The 26,914-nt window shown below is 31.6% G+C and overlaps 1 protein-coding gene across 1 annotated transcript in view; it reads right to left on the reverse strand.

The window, feature by feature from the left end:
* The window catches only part of lft (Limb expression 1 family member lowfat), a 189,167-nt gene that overhangs the window by 127,279 nt on the left and 34,974 nt on the right, over positions 1-26,914 (reverse strand). The window contains exon 2 of the mRNA XM_088229977.1: positions 13,359-14,043. Coding sequence (XP_088086103.1) covers positions 13,359-13,554 — 196 coding nt within the window. The 5' untranslated portion in view covers positions 13,555-14,043. The remainder of the gene's footprint in view (positions 1-13,358; positions 14,044-26,914) is intronic.

Consider the following 26,914-nt stretch of genomic DNA (forward strand, 5'->3'; position numbering starts at 1 on the left):
TACATAACATACGCACACATTTAAGTATCTTTGATAAAAAAATCTCTTTTTTCTAACAATATCTGAATATCATTAAATTATAACCATTCCCTCTTCCCCTCTTTAGCAAATGTTCAACTCTAACCTATTTCATATACGCCTCTCCTTACTAAACTGCCCTTTCACATTACAATTTTTTTATTTTTATTTAAATATATTATCTGTGTACGAATTGTTAGTTTTGTATTTTTTTTTCATGCACATATCTTGGGCGTAAGCCATCACAATAACCTTTTCATTGTTTATTTGTAATATTTATATTTCTATCATATTTTCCTTTATTGTGTATTAATTGAACCGTTTTATCTATCTTGCATATTTTTATTATATAATAATAAAAAGCCGTTGGAAAAAACCTATTGAGTTTGTGAAAAATCACTGAAAAAAATTGTATAGAAAAATAACCTTCAAAATATCAAAAATAAGTATCTAACTGTTGAGCAAATACAGATTAGGTCAGCACCTTTCGATATGTAGGCTCCATTCCCACCAAGTCTACTAAGTATATATACTATTGTGTCTTTCTACTTTCCTTTATAATAATTTTCTTTGTATAAATATGTCCTTAAAAATACCCATTGGGCGTATGTATAAATAAATAAATATGCCTGGTTGGAGGAGCTGATCTGTGTGAGTGAAGTAAAAAACATGGGAATAATATATATTAATGATCTTATTAAAAGTTCTACGGATTAATAATTTAAAATGTTATCTCTTATGCAAAATACCTTTTTGTGTACTCGAAGTGCTATTTTAATTTTTATGCGTGGATGGAATTAATCATTCGAAAATAAAGTAAGGAACAAATTAATTTTAATTAATTAATAAGGGAACCAAACGGCGCTTCAAACAGGGATATAAATATATTTTAAGTTAAAAAAGGCCAATTTTACATTTTTTCTTTTTAAGTTTCAACAGTTTGAAATTAAAAGTAAACGTAGGTATAGTTATAATAACTTAGAACACGTGGATCATAAATTATTACTTAAATTTTTCAAAACTGTATTTAATTGTTTTATAATTAATCAAACAGGTCATAATAAATTACTTTATGAAGCCTTTGTTTTAGGTTCTACCAAAAATTGATTAAACAACAATAATGACTATAAACATGTCATTTGGAAACAGGTTTTAAAGCAATGAAATCCCGCTTCGTAAGCAGGTAAAATACTAGAATGCTAATTTGTCAGTACTACCTGGTGTATTAGCGCCCGTTAGATCTAAATTGTTGACAATAGTGAGGTAAATATCACCTAAAAAATGTTTTTTTGATAATATATTTTCATGTTTTCTCGTGGTCTAGTGAAACGTGCAATTTTTTTTATTCGCGAGGTCCTAAAATCAATTTCCAAAAAGTTCAAAATAAAATATTTATTAATAAATGTGTGTTAACATTATATTTTATAGTCCAGTAGTTGGCAAACCAAAGGTGTTTTCTAAGGGATCCTTTTAATAAATTAGCCAATGAAAGATCATTATTCCTTTTGAATTCTATGGACTTCCATATTAAAAGTGTTCATCTGTCTCTGTTTTTCTTCTTCTTTTCCACTTTCATCCCTAGATGCTTCCTAGCTCCAATATACTCCATCGTCAGCCGGTATTCTTGTCCCCTCATATGACATTCCCGCATCCCTACATTAAAAAAAAAGAATAACCCGCTAAGCCTCTACTTTTGATGCGTGTTAGCAGGTGAGAAAGAGGGAATATGGAAGGAAGTTATAAATCACAATTCAATCATCAATTCATTACAACACCCCAACCAATTACGAAAAAAAAAAGATTTCTGTCAGTTTGACAGTTGATCGTCTAACTTCCGCTGAATACAGCTGAAAAATTATCATCGAAATTGATATTTATTTTCATTCAATCTTAAATAAAAATCCAGATTGTCGATGGAAACACATCGTCATTTAGAAAATGTCGATTTTATCTTACATCTCTAGTTTAGATTGGTAATTTAATATAAATGTTGGTGTCCAAGCTATTGACTAATAAAGGATGCTTCAATTTGAGTAAATGATATTTAAAGTGGCAGATGTATTTATACTACCGAATTTTTTTAAATGAATCGATATTTATTAACAGTTCTTAAAAATGTGGTTGGTTCAGGAAGTTTTATTAAAACCAAAATAAAAAAAAACTGTTACTTTCGTTAGTATCTTTGCGATTTTGATAAGTACAAAGATCACTGTTTTATTATCATGCTATTTAAAACTTACGAGTTACGTGCATTTTGCTTTAACAGAAAATATCTCTGGCGAGTGCACGGAAAAGCTTTTCCATCAATATACGAAAAAAAGTTAAGTTAGCCCATAACGGTTGTTATGGGTAAATTCTACTCCGTTGGAAAAGCGGCACTGAAATACGGACTAAAGAAAGTGACATTACCGAACAGAATTGAGCGAATGTGATCTTGCATCATTCTAAATTCAGTTCCAAATAAGTATTTACTAGAGACCAAAAACCGCAATATATCAAATATGTTTTTTAATTTATTAATAAAGTCAAACAAAATAATAACACTGTTTCTCTATCATATCAAGGCACCTATCAACTGACTGACAACTACCCTCCCCGTACCGAGGAGGCTTGATACAATTTCCCTCCATGACAAAAGAACGAATAATGTGATAAGTATAAACAGCATTGCAATCTTTTCTTAGAACAATGAATCAATACAACTAATACATGATGCAATTGGTTCATCGATTAGATTATTAGTTTTAAAATAAAAATCGCTTTTCAAAGACCGTATCATGCCCTTCAGTTTTCCGCTATCGACTAAAAAGGTTGGCCAGTGCGCTGGCGCGCGTAGTGCCAACGAAATTGCTACACAGACCTCACATTGGCGAGTCGTTCAGTATCTGTCAGTGCTGGCAAATGCGCGGACGCTTTTACGAAAATGGAGGTTGATGAATATTTAGAGGTTCCACTGAACTTTATTAATAGCCGAGCAGGGGTCATGAAAATATGGTACCTGTAACTTGCGAGGGTTGTAGCAAATATGTTAAAAAAAATAAAAATATTGGATAATATTTGTCTCTTAACCACCAGTTTCAACATAATGCTGTTCGAACCTCATTGTGTTACGTTTATTTCATATTAACGACTTATAGAAAATGGCCCTAAAATTAAAATAGTTCGGTAAATCTTTAATATATAAATACTTAAAATAAATCATATAAATCACTGAAAATGTATGGCTTCGTGTTACGTGTGACTAGGGAATTCGAAAAGATAGGCACTTAGAAGTCGATGTATACTTCGTTAGTAGAAGCCATTTAGAGTCTACAATATGAAATCCTTATTGCAATTATTGTCACCAAAATTATCTGAAAAGAGTTTGAAAAAAATTCTCAAAGTATACAAATTTTAAACTTGCAATATTTTAGTCATGAAATTTTTAAATCACGATTTTTTATTTTAAAAAAAAATCATAAAATTTATCATCATCATTATCATTCTCTTTCCGCATCTAATGGTGCATAGTGAACTAGATAAAGCACACCATATCTCGATCAATTTTGTTACATGACGGTAAGATAATCAGAAAACTTAACGATAGAAGAAAAGTTATAGACTTATGAAACTTATTCAAAATTGTAAATTCAATATAGGGTTTTCCAGAACTATTATCTCTCATCAATTTCAGGGTACCTGGAAGAATGACTAGACAGGTACCACTGTTTTATAGCAACAATTCACGGAGAGTGTATACTTTTGATGCTGTATTAAATATACTCCAGGCCCCCGATTACTACGGGAAGTTAACATTTATCATCAATTTTATCTACTAAGTAAAATGAAGTTTTCTGTATGAAAAGCAGAATATGCTTACATTTTTTTCTTCTAAACATGTTAAATTATAAGTTACCGAAGAAAATCTTTTAAATGTGCATGAAAATATGCTCATTTTTGTACACAAATGTCGCTTTTCCTTCATATACAGTCGAAAATAACTCTGTTAACTTCTCATTGTAATCGGGGCCTAGGTTATTCCTATGTACCGGATATATTTAGTGTAAGATATTGTTCTTATAGATCAAATCTATTGAACTTTTTCAAAGACGGTGAATGGTAAGTAAGCCTTTAGTATAATTGTTTTATGAAACAGTGCTTTATGATTTCGTATTATATTTATCCTTTAAAATAGCAATGTACTTAATTTGATTTTTACATTTTTAAAAAATTGTTTTAAACTTCTACTGAATGATACTTCTAATAATTATACAAATTATGTTTATGTTACATATTTTGTAAAAGGCAATTTTGCCGCATATGTTAGTAAAATAAAATAAACAAACAACCTGTATATTTTCTAGCAGTATTGCAAATTGCAGATGGTTTCAATAGGAAACGCTAAATGAAGCCTTCCTGTTGGTTTAATCAAGATTTAACAATACTTATTTACAGCATACAAGTTTGTTAGTGAAAATTCTCGGTAAAAGTATATTGTAATTTATTATAGAAATAAAAAGCCATCATATTTCACGTAGTTCGTTTCCAGGCGGATGAAGAATACAGTTCTGCATGTGAAATAGAATCAGAACTCAGGACGCGCATTTTATACTGGATGGTGAGGTGAAAATCCAGATGGAGGATATCGAGGGGTCGCCGCAAAATATTTAATTAAATAGTGATTTGACTCTGCGATTGAAGTTATTCCATAGTCACAAACTAATATTTTTGCTATTTGGTACAATTTTGAATGCCAGTTTCTCCTGCTTTACATAGATTAGCAATGTATTGCGTTCTCGGACTTTAATGCTAGTTAAAAAATCGAACCACATTAAATCTAATATTCTTCTCAAGCACTTACTCTCAAAATTAAGAAGTTTTGTGTTTTGAGTTTTGGTAATGTGCCAAAATTCGCACCCATATAAAACTACTGGCATTATAATAGTTGAATAATCGGCATTTCGTTATGACCAAGTATAGAATAGAGTTTCAGACAACACTCATTATGTTATAAGTTGCGGGCGCAGCAGCTTTCTTTATTGAGCGTATTGAAGATGTGGCAGTGGACCTGGCTTTGACACGTGATGCGTATGTCTCAAGAGAACTTAAACCCTAGTTGGCTCTTCTTTAAACCTGCGGGCTCACGCCGTCTTGAAAGGCCGTCGATGACGATCTTTCGGCTTTATTCAGCGGAACTAAGGGGCGCTGGATTAACGTAGGAGGAGACAAGAATGCTGGCTGGCGATAGGGTCTTGGTCGGAAGCCACTGGTGATGTCCACATACTCGACTTAGGAGCGGATGGGGGGAAAAAAAAAGTTGCGTTAATATGAGAGAGTTTCGATTTTGTCAATATTTCCCGTAGCAGATGTTCTTAGACTATCTTGATCAATATACAATCATTCATTTTGTGAAAAAACTTTGATATATGAGAGGACTTGGTTTTTTTTTCAGTAAAATATAACATCCAGACAATTTGATGAAACAATCTGAAAATTGTGATGAATTGACTTAGATAGTTTAACTTGTATGCTAACAATATCTTAATTGATTAGCAGGCAACCTTCGGACCTCATGTAATTGGCCCTCCGAGCCTTGTTTAAATAGCCCTGTGGGCCTGAGTTTCCACCTCGGTTGGTGTAAGATGTAATGAAATAAATTGAAGTAAATATTAATACAAATATAGAGAGAAATTTATAATGACTCTGATTTAGCGTTGACACCACGATAATAAGGCTCAAATTCCTTTGCGCGAGTATAAGGATAGACACAATAAATCAATTCTAGAGTATTAATTTTATAGATAACCTCTTAAGGGAAAAACAAAAGTGCCTTATTATTAACAAAAATATTCAGAGTTTGACAATTATTATTAATAAAGAAAGTAAACAGTGAGAAAAATATTGATGCACCGTAAAAACAAGTGATGAAATTGAATAAAGCAGAGATAGTTAATAAAGAAAATGCACCGCAGTTTTTAGTGTCCTTCGGATAAAAATAATTTTATTTAATTACATTTTTGAGAAAGGAATATGGAAGTCTAAATATATGATCTGCCTGTCAAAATAATTTAATTCAATTACATTTTTGAGAAAGGAATATGGAAGTCTAAATATATGAGCTGCCTGTCATTGGCTATTTTCCTTTTCTATTACAACAAATATGTGTGAATAACTCCATTAGGAGGAAATCCAGCCGGTCTACAAACATTTGGACATACTTAAAATATTGTGAAATTAAATGACTACATTATAAATAAAAATTATCTTCTAATCTTACTGTTTTTAATTAAATAATTTAATTTATTATATAAATAAAACACGAGTGATACTTTAATCCACAAATTTGGAATATCCAGTGACCGGTTTCATCGCTTTCGCGACATCTTCGAGACTGGTATATTTATTAAAAAACATAATTATAACAATGAGTTAAACATAATTAAATCTATCGCGATAAATAACGGATATAACAATACACTAGTTGATAACTTAATAAGAAAGAAACAAAAGCGTCTCGTAAACAATAAATTAACCCAAAGTTTGACACCAAAAAACAATAATAATAAAGACCGAAAGCGGTGGGCAAAACTTTCGTATATTGGAAAAACTAGTGATAAAATTGGACAAATAATAAATAAAAATAAATGCACTGCAGCCTTTTATAATAATAATTCCTTAGCTAATTTGTTAGTAAATACTAAAGACAAAAAAGATAAGTTTTCCAACTCAGGAACTTACCTTCTTAATTGTAACGATTGTAAAAATACATGCTACGTAGGCCAAACGGGTAGAGCCTTTAAAACACGCATAAAAGAGCACATACAATCATGGTCTAATAATAAAGATAATTCAAATTTTGCCAATCATTTAATAGAAAACAAACATTCCTTCGAATTAAAAAATAATGTAAAAATAATTCATATTGCACCCAAAGGCCATAAACTTGACAAATTAGAAATTCTCGAAATTAATAGATTAAAAAATAAACCCGACGTAGAATTACTTAATGAACAGATAACACATGTGCATTCTCCATTACTTTACCCATTGTAATATAATTTTACTAATGACTTTTTACCCCTTGTTTTTCAGAAATCATTACAAAACCACACTCACGAAGGATGGGACACCAACAATAAAATAAAATACTTAAACTCATTAAAATAACATTATATCCATTCATTTGTTAACCCATAGAAAATTTGTCGATAATGATCCTTAAGATAAAAATAACTTTATTTAATTTACTTACATATAACTTTGAATTATGTATCCTTACCTCTGTTCTGTATAAATACATTTAACTTTTTAATAAATATACCAGTCTCGAAGATGTCGCGAAAGCGATGAAACCGGTCACTGGATATTCCAAATTTGTGGATTAAAGTATCACTCGTGTTTTATTTATATAATAAATTACAATGAACTTCCATCAAGAATTTTCACTTACAAACTTAAATGTTTTAAATAATTTAATTTTATAATTAAGATATTGGTCTCAAAGATATCGCGAAAGCGGTCACTAATTATTCCAAATTTATGTATTTTTGGAAGAACTAGTTATTTTTTCGTTATTTATTTATGATATAAACTCGTAAAGATTTTATTTTTAAATGTGACTGGGTCGTAATGTAGTAGTAGCGCGTTTATTTACTATGCATGAATTCACTGTTCAATTCAATTCAATTCCTTGCAAGATTGACAGTTAATATTTTTGAATGGGAAAAGTCATTGTATCGCTGTTTATTGTGTAAAACTAATCGTCTTACCTTCGTGAAGTTAAGTTCTTTAAAAATAGTCACCATATTTATATACCGTGTGTCCAAAGACAGCAGATCTAACTGGGCGATTTTAAGGGTTTTGGATGGTTCTAGTTCCTATAATAAACTATTTATAAAAATAAATAAACAAAACTATAAGGAGACGCGAATGGTAAATATTTATGATTTTTTTAAAATCGTTGCTCCAGTGCCATAATATACGGGGAAAATACAAAAATACATATGAATGAAGAAAAGTCAGACCGTGTTTCCTCTTAAACAAATTTGGCAGTTCTGCTCCGGGAAATGCAAACACTGACACCTCGTTTTACAAAGATGAAATAAAAAACTCAATTGAACATTAATTAAACAATACGTGATTGTAATAAAATTACATTATTTTCTTATTCAAACCTTCAAGTACAGAGAATAAGTACTTTGGCGGATTTATTACTAAAAAGCCAACTCCCAGTGGTCAGAAGAGGAGTTGGTCAAAAAATTGTACCAAAATAAACGGAATTAACATAAAAAAGTGCATACGTGAAAAACTTAATAAATTAAATAAAACAGCTGTTTTTTAATGAGAAGATAAGGCTTGCACAAGTTAATTGAAATCAAAGTACATTATATTATACATATTAAAGGGTGAAAAATGTGGAATCAGTTAATGGCTTTGGAAGAAGAGGTAAGAGAAACCAAAGAAAGAAAAGGAATAAAAACATTTTTTTTAAAAACGATTAAATGAAGGGAGGTCAGTTCAGGGTTCTAAGGATATGAAGTAATGTTTTAGAGGTAGCTCATTCGAAACCTTGAATAGAAAAGGAATTGCTGAAAAAAGATGTGCTATGTCTGATAGAGAATACAATATACTCAACCTCAACAGTCACTATAGCTGCCTAAATTTGGATCCCATGTTCAAACTTAAACAAGATGCTCGTCTTCGAGGCCACAGTCTCAGGCTAGAGAAAAAGAGATTCAATCTAAATCCACGTAAGCATTTCCTGAGCAACAAGGTTGCTGATAATTGGAATAAGCTGCCACAAGAGCTGATCTCAATGTGTCGTCTCAATGGGTTCAAAAATAGACTAGATTTGTTTCGGAAAATTTAAAGTGCGCCTACAACTAACTTTCGTCTAAATAGATTTAAGCATATCAGATTCAAGCTGCTCGCTTATGATTATTATTTAAATAATAACAAAAAATATGTCGAGGAATGGAAAGTGTTTTCTCCTGAGAAGAGCGAAGCGAAACACCATGATCAGAAAGGTAAATGAAATTCTCTAAAGGTAAAAGGTATTTTGAAGAGCGCGGGTTTAAATTCGTTTTTAGAATTCCCTAAATTGCTCTTACGAACGCGAAGGTATGCGTAAGGGAAGGGTGATAGTGAATAATCTTGTTATCTTGAATAGTCATGTAAGAATATTTCATTGTAATTTTAAATAAAATTAAGATACAATACATTGTAAACAATTTTATATTTCAAATCCTCAAATGATTTTTGTGTAATGAGACCTACCCACCATTGTTGTTGTTTTTTGTGACTTTTTTTTCTTATTTTACCATACAAAAAAAAAACGTTGAACACGATATTTAAAAATAAATTGACACATGTATTAAATTGATTTCAAACACCGCTTTAGCTTCTATGGTTCTTCATATATTTGAATTCAAACATCATTCGATCACGCTCTGTGAATTCAGCGTATTATGACTTCTGTGTGAACTGCTTAGTATTCATCTTCTGCCTGAAATCACTTCCCATGACGAAATAATGCGTCCACCTGTTATAATATACGTAGGAGGCTAAACGATAGTATTGGACGCCTCGATCTTGAGAATTCATACGCTTCACGTGAAGGTATGTTAAAAAATATTTAGTATGGTAAGCTTTGGACAACCTTATTTCCGGACAAAGCCGTCTCAAGGTTTGACATTTTGACAAAAAAAAGTATTCGCTAGCGAATATATATATATTCATGTACCTGGACGCTCTTAGATTATTCACATTTTTATCAGCGCATTGGCAAAATAAAACTATTTATATAATACCGTATGAGTTTTGTATTTTATCGCTATTAAAAAATGATACTAAATTTAACTAATTATTCAAGTTTATATGTTAAAATTATTAGTGGAAGTTAATTCTAATTTATTATTTTGTAGAAATAAAAGACGAGTGTTGTTTAAATCCAGTAATTTGAAATAACTGGTGACCGATTTCATCACTTTTGCGACATCATCGGGACTGGGCGTATCTGGACCAGTCCCGAAAATATTGCGAAAGCGATGAAACCGATAACTGGTAATTCTAAATTTGTGGATTTCAGTATCACAAGACATTTCTTAAATAAATTAACTAACTATTATTACAACGTTTCTGCATAATCTCCTTTTTTTAAAGTTCGATATTTGATTATTTTATATTTTATATAAATATAAAATAATGTCTTATGACAAAAACTATTTTCAAGAGAAGAGTTAAGTACTGGATTTTCCTCAGTGGGAGGGATTTGAGTAGGAAACTCCTTGATGATTTTCCGAATGTTTGAGTTAACTGCTTACCATATTGATGTGCCATATATTTATTTTTACATTGTTATTATTATTTATATATATATATATATAAAAGTGGAATAAAACTAGAAAGTATTTTTATTATTATAATTAAAATGCAGTTCCACCAAGAAATGTCAGTAGAAAAACTCAAGATATGTTGATATTATTGTTGTGTTTCTGATCCTTTATAATATTTGTTATGATATACTCTCGTGGCTGAGTCAACTTATTGCTCGTCCCAACCTTACACAGGACTTTTATTCCCATGAAGTTGGGACATATATCTCAAATAACGTGTAATAAACTGTCTTCTAAATAAATAAATCCATCAATAAATTACTAATTTCAACTATCGACATTATTTTGACAATTTTATTATGACCTGATTTACATATGCACATACATCATTTTAAAACAAATAGAAAGGTTGTGTTTCGGTTTTATACAAACTGTATAATATAATTGATAAATGATACAGAGGTCCAGAGATGTCAGACTTAGCGATCAAGTTGGAAGTGCGCCTCATCGCTAAAGATGATTTTTTTGGAAAAATTACCAGCGACTTGTTGATGCTCCATTATCCAATTGACTAATGTTCGGCGGTGCGCATGGTCTGTTGGCTTTAGATCTTGTGTTAATTGAATCTCGTCAGCATGCGTGTGCAGGTCTTGAGTCGAAATTCGTTGCAAAGAGCTTCTGAAGACGTTTTTGTTGATAACGATGACGAATGGAGGTGGATGGGAGTTCGCGTATATTTTCTCTACATGCCGCAATGTTTTCAAGCGATCGACCCGTACGAGGACGGCCACCTGCTTTAACATTCTGAACGGAGCCTATAGTTTCAAATTTACTAATTTAATTCTCCACAGCGCAGCGGCTCAAGATGGTTTATAATGATGACTGAAGAATGTACGATATTTTCGAACCGTCTCTGTAAAGTTCACATTATTTCGCTAGTGAATGTTCCCAATTTCTGAGCGTTACTCGACTGAAAATAACTTTACCTCAAACTTTGCTGATGATACCTGCAAAATAACCACGTTACATGTTTGGCATAACGAAAATTATTAGAAATGCAAAATTCAAGTAGGTTTTGAGACACCCAATATTACTAAAATAAGAAAACAAAAGGTGTTTATTGTTAATATTCAAAGCATTAACTTTGTCGTAAAATATTTTACTAAATGTAATTAAATATATGTAAACTATCACTAATCGCCCATCTCTTAATCTACTCCTTCTTTTTTCAACTCTTTCTCTCACAACATAAAACATTTTCATAACCTTATCAGTGCATGTAAGAGTTGCCTACAAAAACCACGTAGGTTTAAATCAGCATGCCGGTTTTGTTTTTTAGTTCAAAAACTACGCTGAAGGAGTGAAGTGAGTTTTCCATGTTGGTTAAATTAGTGTTCTGACGAAGAGACGGGTACGTCTCGAAACCGCTATACATAAAAAGTTTGTAAGTGGTGAAATACAAGTATTTAATAACATTAAGTGGATGGTGTTTTACTGAATGAAGATGTAATTAATTTAATAACTTTAAAAATGAGACTATCATAAGATTCACTGTACCAAGTTAAAGTATGACTATTGATGCTGATGTTATGTATGTTTTATTAAACCGTTTGACAGTTAAAGTATTGGAATAATAAAAACTCATACTTATTACTTATATTAAAATAAAGATATCTATTTGAAAGACCCGTACGATTTCACAAATTCATAAATGTGAGAGAATTTCTAATATTTAGCCTTTAATAACTACAATAGTCTTTTGATCATTAATTGTTTATGAGTTACTGCTCTGTCTGGTGTCTACTGAATGTCTGCTACAGAAAAAAAAATATGAACAGCATCAATAGTATTTTGATCAATATTTGTTTATAAGTTAAATTTCATTGCTAAAGAAAAATATTAAGATCCTGTTTTAGAAACAGAAAATAATGTTCATTTTTTTTTATTTGATTTTATGTTTCTCTGTACATGCATGACTAAATAATAGTTTTTTTCCAAGAAAATCTAAAAAAATTAAATGTCTCCTGAATTGATGAATCGACAATGTTCAATTCTTTATTTAATTTTTTTATAGTACTCATATTTTTTGTCATAATTTAAATATTAATTCTAGCTGCTTTTGCGTTTTAAAAAAGAAAAGTTGAGTTTTATTTGTTTATAGTGAATTTTGCACAGTTGCCACTAACACAGCAATAGTCCGAAATTTAATTACTATTTTATTTAATATTTAGATATAACATTTTTATAGTTTTTGAGTTTTACAGAGTGATTTCATAATATCTTAAATTTAAATATGGGTCATTAATTTAAAACGACTTGTAACACTTCAAATTATTTATTTGACCAATTAGCGCTTTCATACTCAAACGGGCTTCTTCAGATTAATGCACCTTCAGACCAGTCTGAAGATGGCTGTAAAAGGGGGAAAGCTCTAATCGGTAAAATAAATAAGGGAAAGTGTTCCAAGTATTTTTAGTCTATAACTTATATTTCAATATTAATGATCATATAATTACAATAGAATTCCATCAAGAATTGTCAATAAATAACAAAAAGTTCTAAACAATGGTTCAAACGAATGTGTATAATTTTCTCACATGATAAAATACAACAGCCTCAGTAAAATCTCTTTTAAAGTTTTAGTACTCCTGAAAAAATATTGGTTTGGGACATTTAAGGTTTTTAAATCAAGGTCTTCAAATATAATTTAGATAATTCATTAAGTTGTGTGAATCACTACAACACGAAGGCTGCCATCATTTCATACTTAATTATAAAGGGAATTTTTTTTAATACTTTTAATGTTCAGTTTATTGAAAATATAACTAAAATTGATTTGTTTTTTATTTGACATATTTTGAAAACACAATTTTGAAGAGTTAATATATATTTATAATACGTGTAATTTAATAAAAATAACTGATTTACAAATATTTTCCCATTAATGAAACTCGATTTACGAAAGTAAAATCGACATTTCGTGGTAAAAATAAAAATAAAATTATAAATTATAGTTCATTCACTTACCTCGTCCATAACCTTGCGTATGCTTGGCAAAGCTATTAACAACTGCGTCTACAGCCTCCTTCAGAACCTGCTTAGCTCTGGCGTCGGGCGCCGCTGCGGCACTTGTTCCGCCAGGCGTCGCCGCCGGGACTCCGGAACCTCCTACGCTACCACCCAGCGCCGCGATCTTAGGCTTACTCATCACAACTCCTTGCATCGTCAGACGCCCGCACTTAGCCTTTACTCATGTTTTGGCTAGCATTGTACGTCACAAAACACACGAGAAAAAAACGATTAAAATTATTCCACTCCAAAACCCCGTTTATAATTAACAACTCTTAGTTTTTTTTAAACAATGAATATGAAAACTAACATACCGAAAAAAATCATAAAGATGATATTGAAATGCTTTGATTTATAAAAACCTTTATTGTTTGTCGTTTATTTTGTCACTTGCACTCGCTATACTAAAATTATCTCGGCCTTTGACAATTTTATTGCATTATTTTTACTGATTAATCGAAGAATATTTTATTTATGGGCGTTTTATTGTTTATTTTGTTACTGGCACTTATGCAACACTGATTCGTTTTGTTAAAACACTTTTTATTCATTAAAATATTTTTTTACGTTATTACAAAGATTTTAAACTTAATATCACGCGTTTTGTACGAAATAACTTGTTTTTGGTAGATCGTTTGCCAATCTGAAATAAAATTGAAAAATGTATTTAATTATGTCACACATTAAGGTTTATTAAATTTTTATTTTATCTTAAAATGTAAATTAGATAGACAAATAATTCAAAAGAAACAGATTGAGATGCAAATGGAATCCATATACAGAAAACGTAGATAAAAAGAAAAATAAGACAATTTTCTAAATAAAACATATACATTTAATAATAAATACACACATTATGTTTCAACACAACTATAGTTTTTAACCTACTAATGCTAAATTTTTTAACTATTGGATTATTATAAGATAGTTAGAAACAAAAAATTCAACGTAGAATAAATTATAAATAAATTATTACTATGCGCAGATAACAAACGAGTATTGCCTGGACTCTTATAATAATAGGTATTCGTTCTGTAAATTCGAACGTAACATATACCTTTTGTTCAAATATGACCTGGAATATGTAAAAAAAAAAAAGCAACTGTAGTTCAATGATTTATCAATATTTATCTTATCCTCTTCAAAATAATCACTATCAGAGGCAATATTCATATTTTTACATTTTTTCCAATCCCCCCACATTATAAGGCCGATTTCCGAATGGCTTTCAGTTTCAGTCCTAATGTGAATGTTCTTTAATCACCTCAATCGAATTAAAAAACTTTCCCCAAAGTGTTAATTTGAGCTTATGGAATAGGAATAAATCACACTGAGCCAAATCAGGTAAAAACAGTGCATACAAGGAGAAATGTGTGAGATGGCGCATTATTGTCATGCAAAAACTAAGAGTCATCTTTCCATTAATCTAGCCTTTTTGACAAATATTCTCCATCAAATGCTTTAATACGCCTAAACAGTATTTCTTATTGACCCGATGAGAGGAACTCTGAGTGCACAGAACCATGATAATCGATAAAAATAATCAACATCCCTGATTCTTGAGCAACTTTAACTCGATTTTTTGGGTTTCGGCTCAGTTGGCAAGCGCCTCTCGGAAGATTGTCGATTTGTTTCAAAGTCATATGTATTTGCCAACGTTTTATCACCCGTAATGATTATTATCCTATCTTGCTCTCGTTCCCGCTATACCCGATACGAAAGAACTTAAACACGAAGCAGGGATAGAATAAGAGCTCATTTGCTATCCTTGAAATCTTCAATTCTTTAACCAGGAGATAATGAGCATTAAAAAGGTCTACAGAGGGTACCTATTTAGTCAAATAGTCAATATGCGACACTTGTGTGTATTTTATTCAACTTTTTGTCAGATACATTTTTACAAAAATATTTGAGTAGGTAAATATGTTTCTTTTTAAAAAATGACGTAATCAAGAGTTTAATACTTTTTGTAGTGAATTTTTATTTCAATCAGTTAATTTAATTAATAATTATTGAATTTCAGATGAGTGAGATAATCGTTAACCTTATTTTATACAATTGTGAGTATATTCATATTGTTTAATGTTTCATTGTGAAATTTCATTACACATAACATCATCATAATAACACACACTTCACAAAGCTCATAATTCTTTTCAAACAATATGTAAAATAATACATCGTCTTAATTTTCTCTCGCATGACTTGTGTTTTAGTTAGTAAGTCAACTTTCCAGTAGATTTAATTTGCAAAGGTAGCAATAAATGTTTTCATCAAACAAAAATAAATATTTAATATTAGTGTGCGTGAAAGTTTGCTATCATCATGGCAATTTTTATTTTGTCCGCAGCTGCTCTGAATAAAGATTTGGAGTAAGAGTAGAACCACTTTCGTCAGTTCTTTTTTTTTTACTACATCTGCTCTTAAGTGGAGGATGTGGACATCATCAGATGCCTCTAGGAGGCCATATCGCCGGCCAGCACTCTCACCTCCCCCGTCAAGACCGCGTATCTAAGTTTCGCTGAATAAAGACGAAAAATCGACATTGACGACTGTAAACGATAAGCGGACTGTATAATGTAAAAATGAATGTCATTCGAGTATTTGAATAAAAAGAAGGATGCAACGGGAATGGACCTACTTTTGATGCGATGAGAATGTTTTCAATATTGGCGCACTGGATGATGAAAGTTCACTATCAATTATTGAATAATTTATGATAGCAATTTTTACAACACACGATGCTTCCAGAATTCATATGCGATGTGATTTAATGTCAAAAATTTGTTTATTTTGTTCCAAATATAAAATTTATATATCAGTAAATCTTCTAAGTTGATGTAAGGTAGGTACCATAAGGATGGGTCAAGGAAATGATAAAAAGAAGGGAATCGGCCAGGAATAATATCGATAAATGCTGTTTTAAACTAAACAATTGAAGACGATATTATATAATTAAGTATCCATTACATAGTTAGCACAACTAACTCAGTTTCTCGGCACCCGTTAATTTGAATGTAAAAAATAAGATTGTTTGACATCTGATAATTTTGTTGAGTTATTTAACTTACACATATATACACTTTTTGTGATAAATAAAATGCACGTAGTCTACCGTCAGAGTGCAGCATTATCGTACTATAGGGAGTTTTATTGCCTACTGCAGTGTCAATTTAGAATCCGATAGCGTTGGTTGTATTTTTCGTGAGGAACGAGGCAAAGTTTTCTGTCTTGATCTTTGAAATAAGAATTCCTTTTTTTTCGTATTTATTTCAATAAATATTTGATGAAAATCGTAGAAAATTAAATTATTTAACCATTTTTGTTTAAATTTAGCATTTGATCATGGCGCCAAGTAAACAAATTAATGCACTAACTTATTTTATTGGCATTTAGTGCCGATATTTTTTTTCTCATTTTCTATAGAAATTGTCATCTGAGCATTTAAAACATATTCATGCAAGCTGTTTGAACGGTTTTTTATGCAATTTTTTTTAAATTTAATTTAATTTAATTAGATACGTTTATGATATTTCATTCAAATATCATAAACGTATCTAATTAAGTACTTATCTAAACATACATCATCTCTTGAAGTGCTGAGAACTGTGTACTTTTTTTTTTACTTTACGTTATTTATGAAAGTATAACACAAAGTTCTAAAAATAGTAACTGAATATAAAGAACGGTTTTTGTTTTATACTAGCCTAAAATATATGCATTAAAATTATGAAATCACGTATTACACGTGAATTATTTGGGCATATTATTGGTACACCAATCAGGGTAAAACTCATTTTTTTGTTACATGAAGGCAAGGTGATCAGTCTTACGCTTTAGGTGCCTGTCTAGGGTCTGGTATATATTGGGTATTTAATAGATATTTCGTGCCAACCTTATCGGGGATTGTACCAAAGACATCGTGCGTGGACCACTGGACTACGAGGTTGCAAACGCGATAAAGACATCATTAAGTTGTGTCGTCTTTACAGCTATTGAAATAAATACATAAAAAAAAATAAAAAAAAATAATAATGTTTGCGTTCTTATAATTTACCCAAATATTTCATTTTGAGGGCCATTTTCAACGGGTTGTAAATAACTCACTATTAGAAAATGGAATCAAGTTGGGGTAGAGTGGGATTCAAACCACATACCTTTGGTCCGTGAGTCCGAGACACTAGCTACAGGACCACAACCCGATTATTTTATTCGATTTCATTAGATCGATTATAACATTAAAATGCAATGTTTTAAAAATGATAACATTCGCAAGTTTTGACTACAGATCAATATAAAACAATGTGCTCAATATAATTATACTGTAAGAGGTATATAATATATTCAATAATAAAAGTTATTTATTTAAAAAAAGCTTTGATTGTTAATTTTAAGACCAAATAAATATGTTATTATTATAAATAAATATTATGTTAGAGTGCCAGTATGCAATCGTATGCGGGTTTGATAAAATGTTTAGTCAAGGCAGTTTGGAATGGTGCACTTCATTCCACGGCACACTTGACAGGGGGGGGGGGGAAGAGGGTACGATATATGAATGTAGTTATGCAGAAAGCAGCCAGTCCACAATTGAGAAAAAAAACATATTTTGGTGTTATCATATTCAGGAAGGTCAATGCTATATTTTGCTTAAAACAGTCAGGCCGCTTTCATAAAAAAAAAACTGTTATAATCACCTTCTGAAAATTCCATGATGTCAAAATGTCATAAAAACGAAAGTCATCTCATACATTCTGAGTTTGTATGAGATTCCATTCCTGGCCGTTTTCTGCCAAATGCATATTTTGGGTTGTGTAGTCAGCCAGACTTTAAAATATAACCAAAATTCTTTTAAAACATAAATAAATTATTTTAAAAGTTATTTTTACAAATGAATTAAGTGATTATTTACGATTAAGTACACTAATATAAACATAAAATAAAATGATCAATTCAAATTGACATAACACTTATCAGAGTTTTACTGGGGCTGGCTGATTTCTGCAAAATTCACATCTTAGGTTCTGTGGTCAGCCAGACTTTTACAATCATTTAACCTCGTCATATACATAACTAAATTCGTTTTTTTATCACAAAAAATATAAATGCGTGCATTATTCGTCATTTGTCAAAGAAAAAAAACAGTCCAACTGTTGTGTGTACTCGATTACTCACCTGTTTCACAAAAGTGCTATTATCTCAGTTTCACTTTTCTATGACTGGCTGCTTTCTGCATAACTAAGTTCATTTTACATTCTAAAAACAATCGTCCATTATGTGTATATTTATTTTATTTTTAATGTATTTGGTTAAAAAAAACAGTATATGAATACAATTTGTTATATGCATAAGGCACACTGCTTTTGTACTCCCATCACTGCGCACCCCGTGCCAAAAAGTAATCCCGCGACCTCAAGTAAGGTAGGCGAACGCGCCGACCACTACACTACGTGACTGGCTTATCTCCACTCGATTTCTTTATTCATGATTACTACCAGAGATTAGCCTTCAGAGTCAAAAACACACGTTTGGGGTTCTGGTTCTATTTCACGTGCAGAACTGTATTGTTCATTTGCCCGGACACGGAGAGGGCTAAGTTTCAGATCATTTTATTATCCTGAGATCTTTGCAATAAATACATCTCATATTAAGCTTAGAGAATCAAGTTTCACGTGAGTATTATCATATTTTATTATCGCGTGCAAATTATCCACGCCACCACGCGTCACATAATATGGACGGAAATATCCATAATGGCGGATCATGAGAAAGTGCGGTCAACTGCAAGCCTTTTGCATTGCGTAAAATAAATGCAAAGCAAATAATATGGATGTGACAGATTGACATATGCATCTATTAAAAATAAGTTTGCTTTTGAGCTCGTTCAATATGCATAGTAACAATCTCGAGAATTCTCGGGAGAAATATAGGGATAATAATATAACATACATACCTAAAGGAACTTTAAAGCTATCTTCCGAAAATTGAAATAAAAAGTAAATAGCAAACATTAAACTGAAAGGCAAATGTTTGATAGTAAAGACTGTCACTCCCCATAATTAGTATATCCCTCCTGATCCCAACAGTTTAGATAAATTTAAAGAAATTTAATTGCAGAAAAATCCACTTTTGAAATATTAACCTTGTATATTATAAGCAAGGTAAATAATAAAGCAACTCCCATATAAAAAAACTCCCCATCACTTTTATTCGTTCGTTTTAATTATTTATTCAAACAAAGATACTCAATTTTTAAAAAAAACTCATCCCTAACTATATGCGGCCAAGAACTCGATGTTGAGTTGGAAAACTACATAATGGAAAGTGAAAGTATGCATATTATTGAAGAATACTAAAAAAAAATATTATTACATGAACATACATTTTATTAAACATCTGGAAAACACACTAAATAGTTTATAAATCTATGTGGTGTCTCACAGCAGTCTCCTGCAATGGTCTCTTACCTTAGACAAATTCTAAACTTGTATACTTCTCCTGAAAATGGCTTTCGTTTTGTAGGACTTGGTATGTTCATTCAGGACATTGAACACTCTTAGGGCCACAAAAGAGAAAATTCTCCGAGCGAAAGTCTTACCTGATTTTGGTATTAAATAATTCAAATTACAGGAAAACCTCGTACGAGCATTCTGCTGGGATCTTCTCTTATAACCGCATGACCAGAAATGTGCCATTGTACTTTATGGTTTTAACGCTTCCATATACTTCTATCAGAATTCAACGCAGTTTATGGTTCGCCTCTTCGTTTGTATTCTGAAAGCACACCCTTTTGTCCCATCTACGATTCCTCCATCTTCTTCAACTCATAAAATGCAGCTCGACTGTGGAATCAATATCCACCCACTATCAAAGATGTTTCTACTTATCTGTGTTTAAATCACGCCTAAAGAAACATATTTACTTTTCTTAATCTCTGCTCTTTTCTTCATTTTTTATTCCTTTTTTTGATTAAATATTACTATCAATATTAATTAACTTGTATTCATACCTACACATATCGCTAGTTTTTTTTGTACCTATTTAATTTTATTATTTCTCACATATATTTTGAAACTAAAATAATATAAATAACACCTTTTATTCAATTGGTTGTTTGCTAATTTACAAATATATGAGCACAAAAAAAGTTATCACCTTAGTTATACAAAAGCCTGTCATAAGTACTGTAGATGCCTGGACTGTTTTTCTTTTTAGAAGACGTTCTCTTCTCGGCATGACCATCCAAAACTAGTTGTGTTTATTTAATAAACTTGTACGTGGTAAAAAGTACAAATTATTTTTAATTTAATCGTGTCGTCCCCCAAAGCAAATACTAATACAATAAACAAAACACATATAAATGCAAATAATAGTAGAAATTATGTTTTTTTCTTTTAACATATTACAACAGAGATGAAAAACATTTTAAAGAAGGTAATATAGAAGTCAAGGCATCTACAGGGCTTATGACCTGTCATTGGCTGGTTTAAGTGGCCACTTTACACACTGTGTAACATTCACTATTCTGCCCATATTTGAACATCTATATTACTTCAACTCTTTCATCTGTTGATGTTTGTGAAGTTAAAGAGCTGAAACCTTTATTTATGCGGGTGAGATTCATCTAATTGAATTATTTCACCTACATACTAGGCAACGCCTGAAATTTTTATTTTTTCAATTTCTATACTTCGTCATGGACCAGGTGGATTTATCAACAATATTTTGAGTTTGTCCAAATCTTTGTAGACAAGGACTGAAGGACAAGGACTTGAAGTAATATAGATGTTCAAATATGGGCAGAATGGTGAATGTTACACAGTGTGTAAAGTGGCCACTTAAACCAGCTAATGACAGGTCATAAGCCCTGTAGATGCCTCGACTTCTATATTACCTTCTTTAAAATTTTCTTCATCTCTGTTGTAATATGTTAATGTTAACAGCTCCCCAGGGAGTTGAATCCAGTCCTTGTCTACAAAAATTTGGACAAACTCAAAATATTGTTGTTTTTTTCTTTTATTTTCACTTCCCACAAAAATTCAGGAGGTTTAACTCAAGCACAGGCAGCTTTATGCTTGTATGATTTTTTTGGTTTTATGTCAAAAAAATATTTAAAAAAAATCTTAAATTTACCTACTTCGTAATGCATCTATCCAAAAATGTGATGTTTTATTTGAAAATCCTTATACAACGTTTAAATTAAAATTATAAAAAAAACTGTTCTAGCTTGTATAAAAACAATTCGAATAATTAAGATCAAAATATTTTTTTAAAAACACACGGATTACAGGTCACATTATATTTTTGGCAAGATTAACTTCCTCTTCACGCATGCATATATTAATATTTATAACTGTAGGCATATCAAAACTTTTTACTAACAAGAAACCATCTCACAAGGCTAGAATGGGATTATTTTGTAGCATTAATAAAATACAGTAGTTCGTTGTAAGCCTTCCGGAAAGACGAATAAATTAAGAAATATTTTTTTACGAACTAGGCAGGTGATATCAAGTTACTTGTGTCAACTTTGATCAAATTTTTTATTCAATTCAATTAACACAATAAAAACTGTTGAAATATTTTAGTAGTTGTGAATGATGAATGTTTGAAAAATCTACTGACGTTGAAAAACATCGTATAACTGAACGTCGCAACGCGTCGCACGGAATGCAAGAACAGCCAACAGAGGGCGCTGTCAAACACTATTAAACTCAGAACACCAGGCAAATTGCTAACTTTTTCACTCCGACAGCCCCCAGCGAATACGTGTCATTTAATATCTAAGGCTCTTATAATAAATTCAATCAAACCTAAAAGAAAATATTACTAATATTTCAACCATTAACTTTGTGGTCAAACATTTTATTAAATGTTAGTAAATATTTAAATATAACCACTTACCGACTTTTCTATGTCTACCGGTTCCCTTCCTCGCCTCCTCTATTTTTCAACTATCTCAGAAGAAATGATATATTTTTAATTTTTATCAGTGCTCGTTAATGTCGGCTTTTAATATTATGTTAGTTTTATATTTTTGTGCAACCACTATGATAAGGCGTAGTGGGATTTGTGGATGTGTAATAAATGTCCTGACGAAGACATGGGTACGTGTCGAAGCGTGTTAAAAAGTGTATTTAAATACTTACAAGATACTACTGAAAAACGAAATTGGATATATGTATATGGTGGACTCAGCTATTGTAGCATAAATCCGAGAAAAAGGTGAATGTAAATAATATGTTTGAAAAGCTCCTTTCGGATGTTGTGAATGTGCCTTTCATAACGAGCTTATGTCATGGGCCAAGAAGCAGAGCGTAATGCTTTGGCACAAAAAAATCTGGTCAGCACCATGCTAAGGAACCGATAAAAGGGTATTAGGAAAGGTTTGCTTTAGACCTTAAGAAGCTCAGCCGAAATCACGGGAGGGTTATCACTAAAGCCCTAACAGAGCAATGCAGATTTAACGAACACCTTGCTTGAATGAACCATTCCGAAACTTCTAGATGTAGTTTCTGTAGTGCTGATGAGAAATCACCAATACAAATTCTATGTGAATGTGATGCTTTACAACCTAAAAGAAGCCGCATCCTCGGGGACCACTGTTTAAACCTAAGGATGTTGATTAGCTCGCTTCCTACTTAATAGTCTGATACTTTACGGTTCAGGGCTTGGAGGGAGATTCAGCAAAATGAGAACTCTCGCCTTCCTCGCAGTAGCCAGGCTCTTCAAAGACCTGGACTTAGACGGCGAGAACTATTCATGGAGACCCGTCACAATAGATGTTCACAGGTCGCAGTGACGTTAGGAGCTTGTACAGAACTGACCTCGACCTTTAATAAGAATAAGAATGACATGGTTACCGAGCAATAAGAATATGTGCAATGACAGCCGCTAATGCTTAATCCGCCATTGTTTTTATTTGCATACTGTTTAAAACGCACAGTATACATACCTAAATCACCTTAATTCTTACTAATGTTCTGTCAGTACACATGTTGAAAGTGAAATTACAAACGCATACCATATTTGCGCAGGCGCTAGCACTGCATGAAGTGTGTATATTGTCTTCCCTCCAAAACACGGTTCACCATCTTGCTCCAGCCACGATTTTATCAGATGTGATATTTTTCATACAGTTTCAGAGTAAAAACACGGGCAAAATACATAGAATATGCACGGTGACGATTGCGTATACGTGGACAAGTTAAGAGAATCGTCCGCTCGAGTCGGTCTTGCAAGATCTTTTGACCGCAATATTGCATAATTGATTCACGTGAAACCTCTATCTATAGTTCCTCGAATAATCGTTTTCCCGGATGTGTCGTTTATTTCTTCCAACTTCGAAATAATTTCATATAAAACATACAAAAATTGATCGCATCGATCGTTTCTCTATTCACCATTTTACAGCATTCATCGTTTGAATTACGATGCGTATTTGACATATTTTAATATTTTGTGTATGTTCTAATGCGCAGAACGTTCGAAAGAGAAAGAGAGATAAAGTGACAATTAGAACAAGTTAAGGTTTCTGAAGATGATTGGCGAAGACTTGATACACAGACGAATTTCAACAATTTTGTTACATTTGACGACAATATCCGAACGTGTGGGATATAAACTATCGAAAGCTTGTGTAACGCAAGGTTGAAAGAGACGGCTATAGAGGTCGATATTGATGAAGAGGAGCCGCTGCCTGTGCCTTCATTTTCAGAAGCATGCACTATCTTCGAAAGATTTAAAACATTATACTACTCACATTCAATAACTGATGCCGAAAAAAATATTATTTGCAAAGCCGAAAATATAATGTTGATTTACGGGAATAAAACAGTAAAAAGACAAACGTCGGTGAAAGATTATTTCCAATGCAATAAATTTTAATATTTTTTTTGTTTTTATTCTGCTTTCTAATTTTATTTAAATACATTTATTAACACCTGAAACTTTTATCTTTTTTAGAATTTTAACCTGCCAATGGTAATGCAATTTGCCAGGGCGGTATCTTTACCCGATCGCATCTCCTTGTGTATTGACCTCTTATTCCCGCATTCATTGTTTTCCCGCATTCATAGTTTCTTTCAATAAGTCCCTTTAAAAACGATACATAGAGGCATAAAATTAAGAATAGTCCAGAAACCGCATATGCACATCAAACAGAAGGTGACTCAACTACTCATAAATAAGTAGGTTTACGTTTTGACCGATTATTTTCTTAGTAGACGTCGCTCAGTACGCAACTGCTGATTTGAATTTAACTATGCCGTGTTGTGTCCCCTTAAAGTTTAAAAAGAGTTCGCGAAGAGAAAGAAGAGACGAAAACCTCCACCGGAGAGAGGAAACATCTCCTCTTTCCTTTCTTTTCCAGAGAGGGAAAAATACTGCTAGGATCTTAAAGAAACAGGGTGCAATCACATTTCATCGGTAATTTGCAAATGAATGTGTATATAACAAATGCATTACTTAAAAATTGAATTATTTTTCCATCTGTCAGATTGTCGAAGAAACAAAAAAGAAATTTCGTTAGTGTTGCCAGAGTAGTAAATTTTTTACCCTACTTTGCTCATCTAATGAAAGAATTAATGAAAATTAGACCCCAGATTTAACAACGCCGTGGGGGACATTTGAACGACATTATCTTTAAAACATCAAATACTTTTTAACATGATATAAAAATATCCGTTTTATGCAAAATAAAATTTGTTTTATATTTATATTCAAAGTTTATTAATTCAATTAATCTTGTTAAATGACCCTTTACTTATCTACTCTGTTGTGTCATTCAATGTTTCCGCGTGCACAATAAAATTTTAGAGAAATCAACAGATTACTTTTTTTTCCTTACATTTGTGTTATGATTTTTTTTCCCCCATCAAGCAACATTACCCGGCGACTTCACGAATGCGAGCGGCAAAAGTAAGGCGGAGTGGGGGAATTATTGGACACAGTCCGATGTACTCAAATATGATTCTACCCTCTTTCTGGACTATTCTTAATTGAATGGATAGTGGTTTCACATGTATAATTATGATGTTGCAATGAATCTTTGTTGCTTTGTATTACATGTTTTTACTAACATTTATTAATGTATCAAACATCCCATTGTAATCGGGGCGCTACCCTGGTACTATTCCACACACAGAGCTGTAGATATCGGCGAATTGCCTTAGATTGTTAGAGTTCAGTGCGCCAATACAAAAAATGTTTTATTACACTATTACTAAAATAAGAAAGTTTAATTTTTGAACGTAATTTAAAAACGTAGAAAAAAATAAAATACTTTGAATTACATTTCAAATTCTTCCGAATCAACCAATGATACAGTTTTGTGATAAATTTCTGGTTTCCGGGAAGCCAACTCATCAATCAGCAGAACTCACCGACTAGAACTTGTGACGTCACTGGCGGAGTAATTTCAAAATTACAAAACTTTAAAAAATCATAGCGATACATAAAAAAATATTTATCAAAAATTAGCCGAGTTAAATGGTATGTTAACAAATAAAAAAACTGGACTTCCTTGTCTGGGTGTTATGGTGTATTTTTTCATTACCTCATTCCATATCTTTCCTTTTCTAACTGCTGACATGCTTTAAAAATAAACGCTTAGCAGATTGATCCTTTATTAAATCTTTAAAAAAGATAATTTTAAAAAAATAAAAAAAATCATGAAAAAGAATCAAAAAAGAGTAAAAAGAATAATGATAAATTAATTTGTTGATGGGCAATGTTTTCTGTTGACATTCATATTACGCGAGTAAATGATACCATCTACATTCCTACTGAGTTATCCCACACTTAAATACAATTTATATATATTATTATAGCAGATACAAGGAAACATTAACTTTATCGTTAAAATTAATGTTAATGACGTTGTAAATTGCCACATAACTCACAGAGATCGCACTCGTATTAATATAAACATATGTTCCTAAGGAATCACACGATAATCTTGTAAATGTATGATACAACAGGGGTGGAGCCATTTACATATCGCACATCCAATAAAATAGAGTCGTTACTTTAAAAAAGTGATTTATAATTGAGAGTTTGTTTAATTATTTTTATGTTTAACATAATATTTTTTTTCCTAATTATATGAATACCTCATTGAGCACAACCCACTTTTCATTCTACATTATTTGAATTATGCTTATGGCGTCTAAAAAAATGTACATAAAATAATACATATACGAGTACATGCATACTTAAATCAACACATACATCAATTATAGTAAAAAATATTTTTATCATCTTTTACAGCACATACATATGTACTGCGCGAATATTGTGCCGAGAAACAAGCCACTGTCGTGGGCTATTTGGCACCTCTACATCAGCGAGTTCCTGGTAGCCCAACATCTGCACAACTAGTAAAAAAATAACTATCTAGAATACAGAACAAATCATTAAAAAAACTCTCATACGCTATTAAAAATTACATAGTTCTTGATTTTCAATTTAAAAAGTACAGATTTTTTAAAGAAAAATTAAATAAGACATTGCGT

The sequence above is a fragment of the Micrasema longulum genome, unplaced genomic scaffold (assembly GCF_059751315.1).
Source record: "Micrasema longulum isolate JH-2025_06_02 unplaced genomic scaffold, ASM5975131v1 h1tg000725l, whole genome shotgun sequence".
NCBI classification, from domain to species: Eukaryota; Metazoa; Arthropoda; class Insecta; order Trichoptera; family Brachycentridae; genus Micrasema; species Micrasema longulum.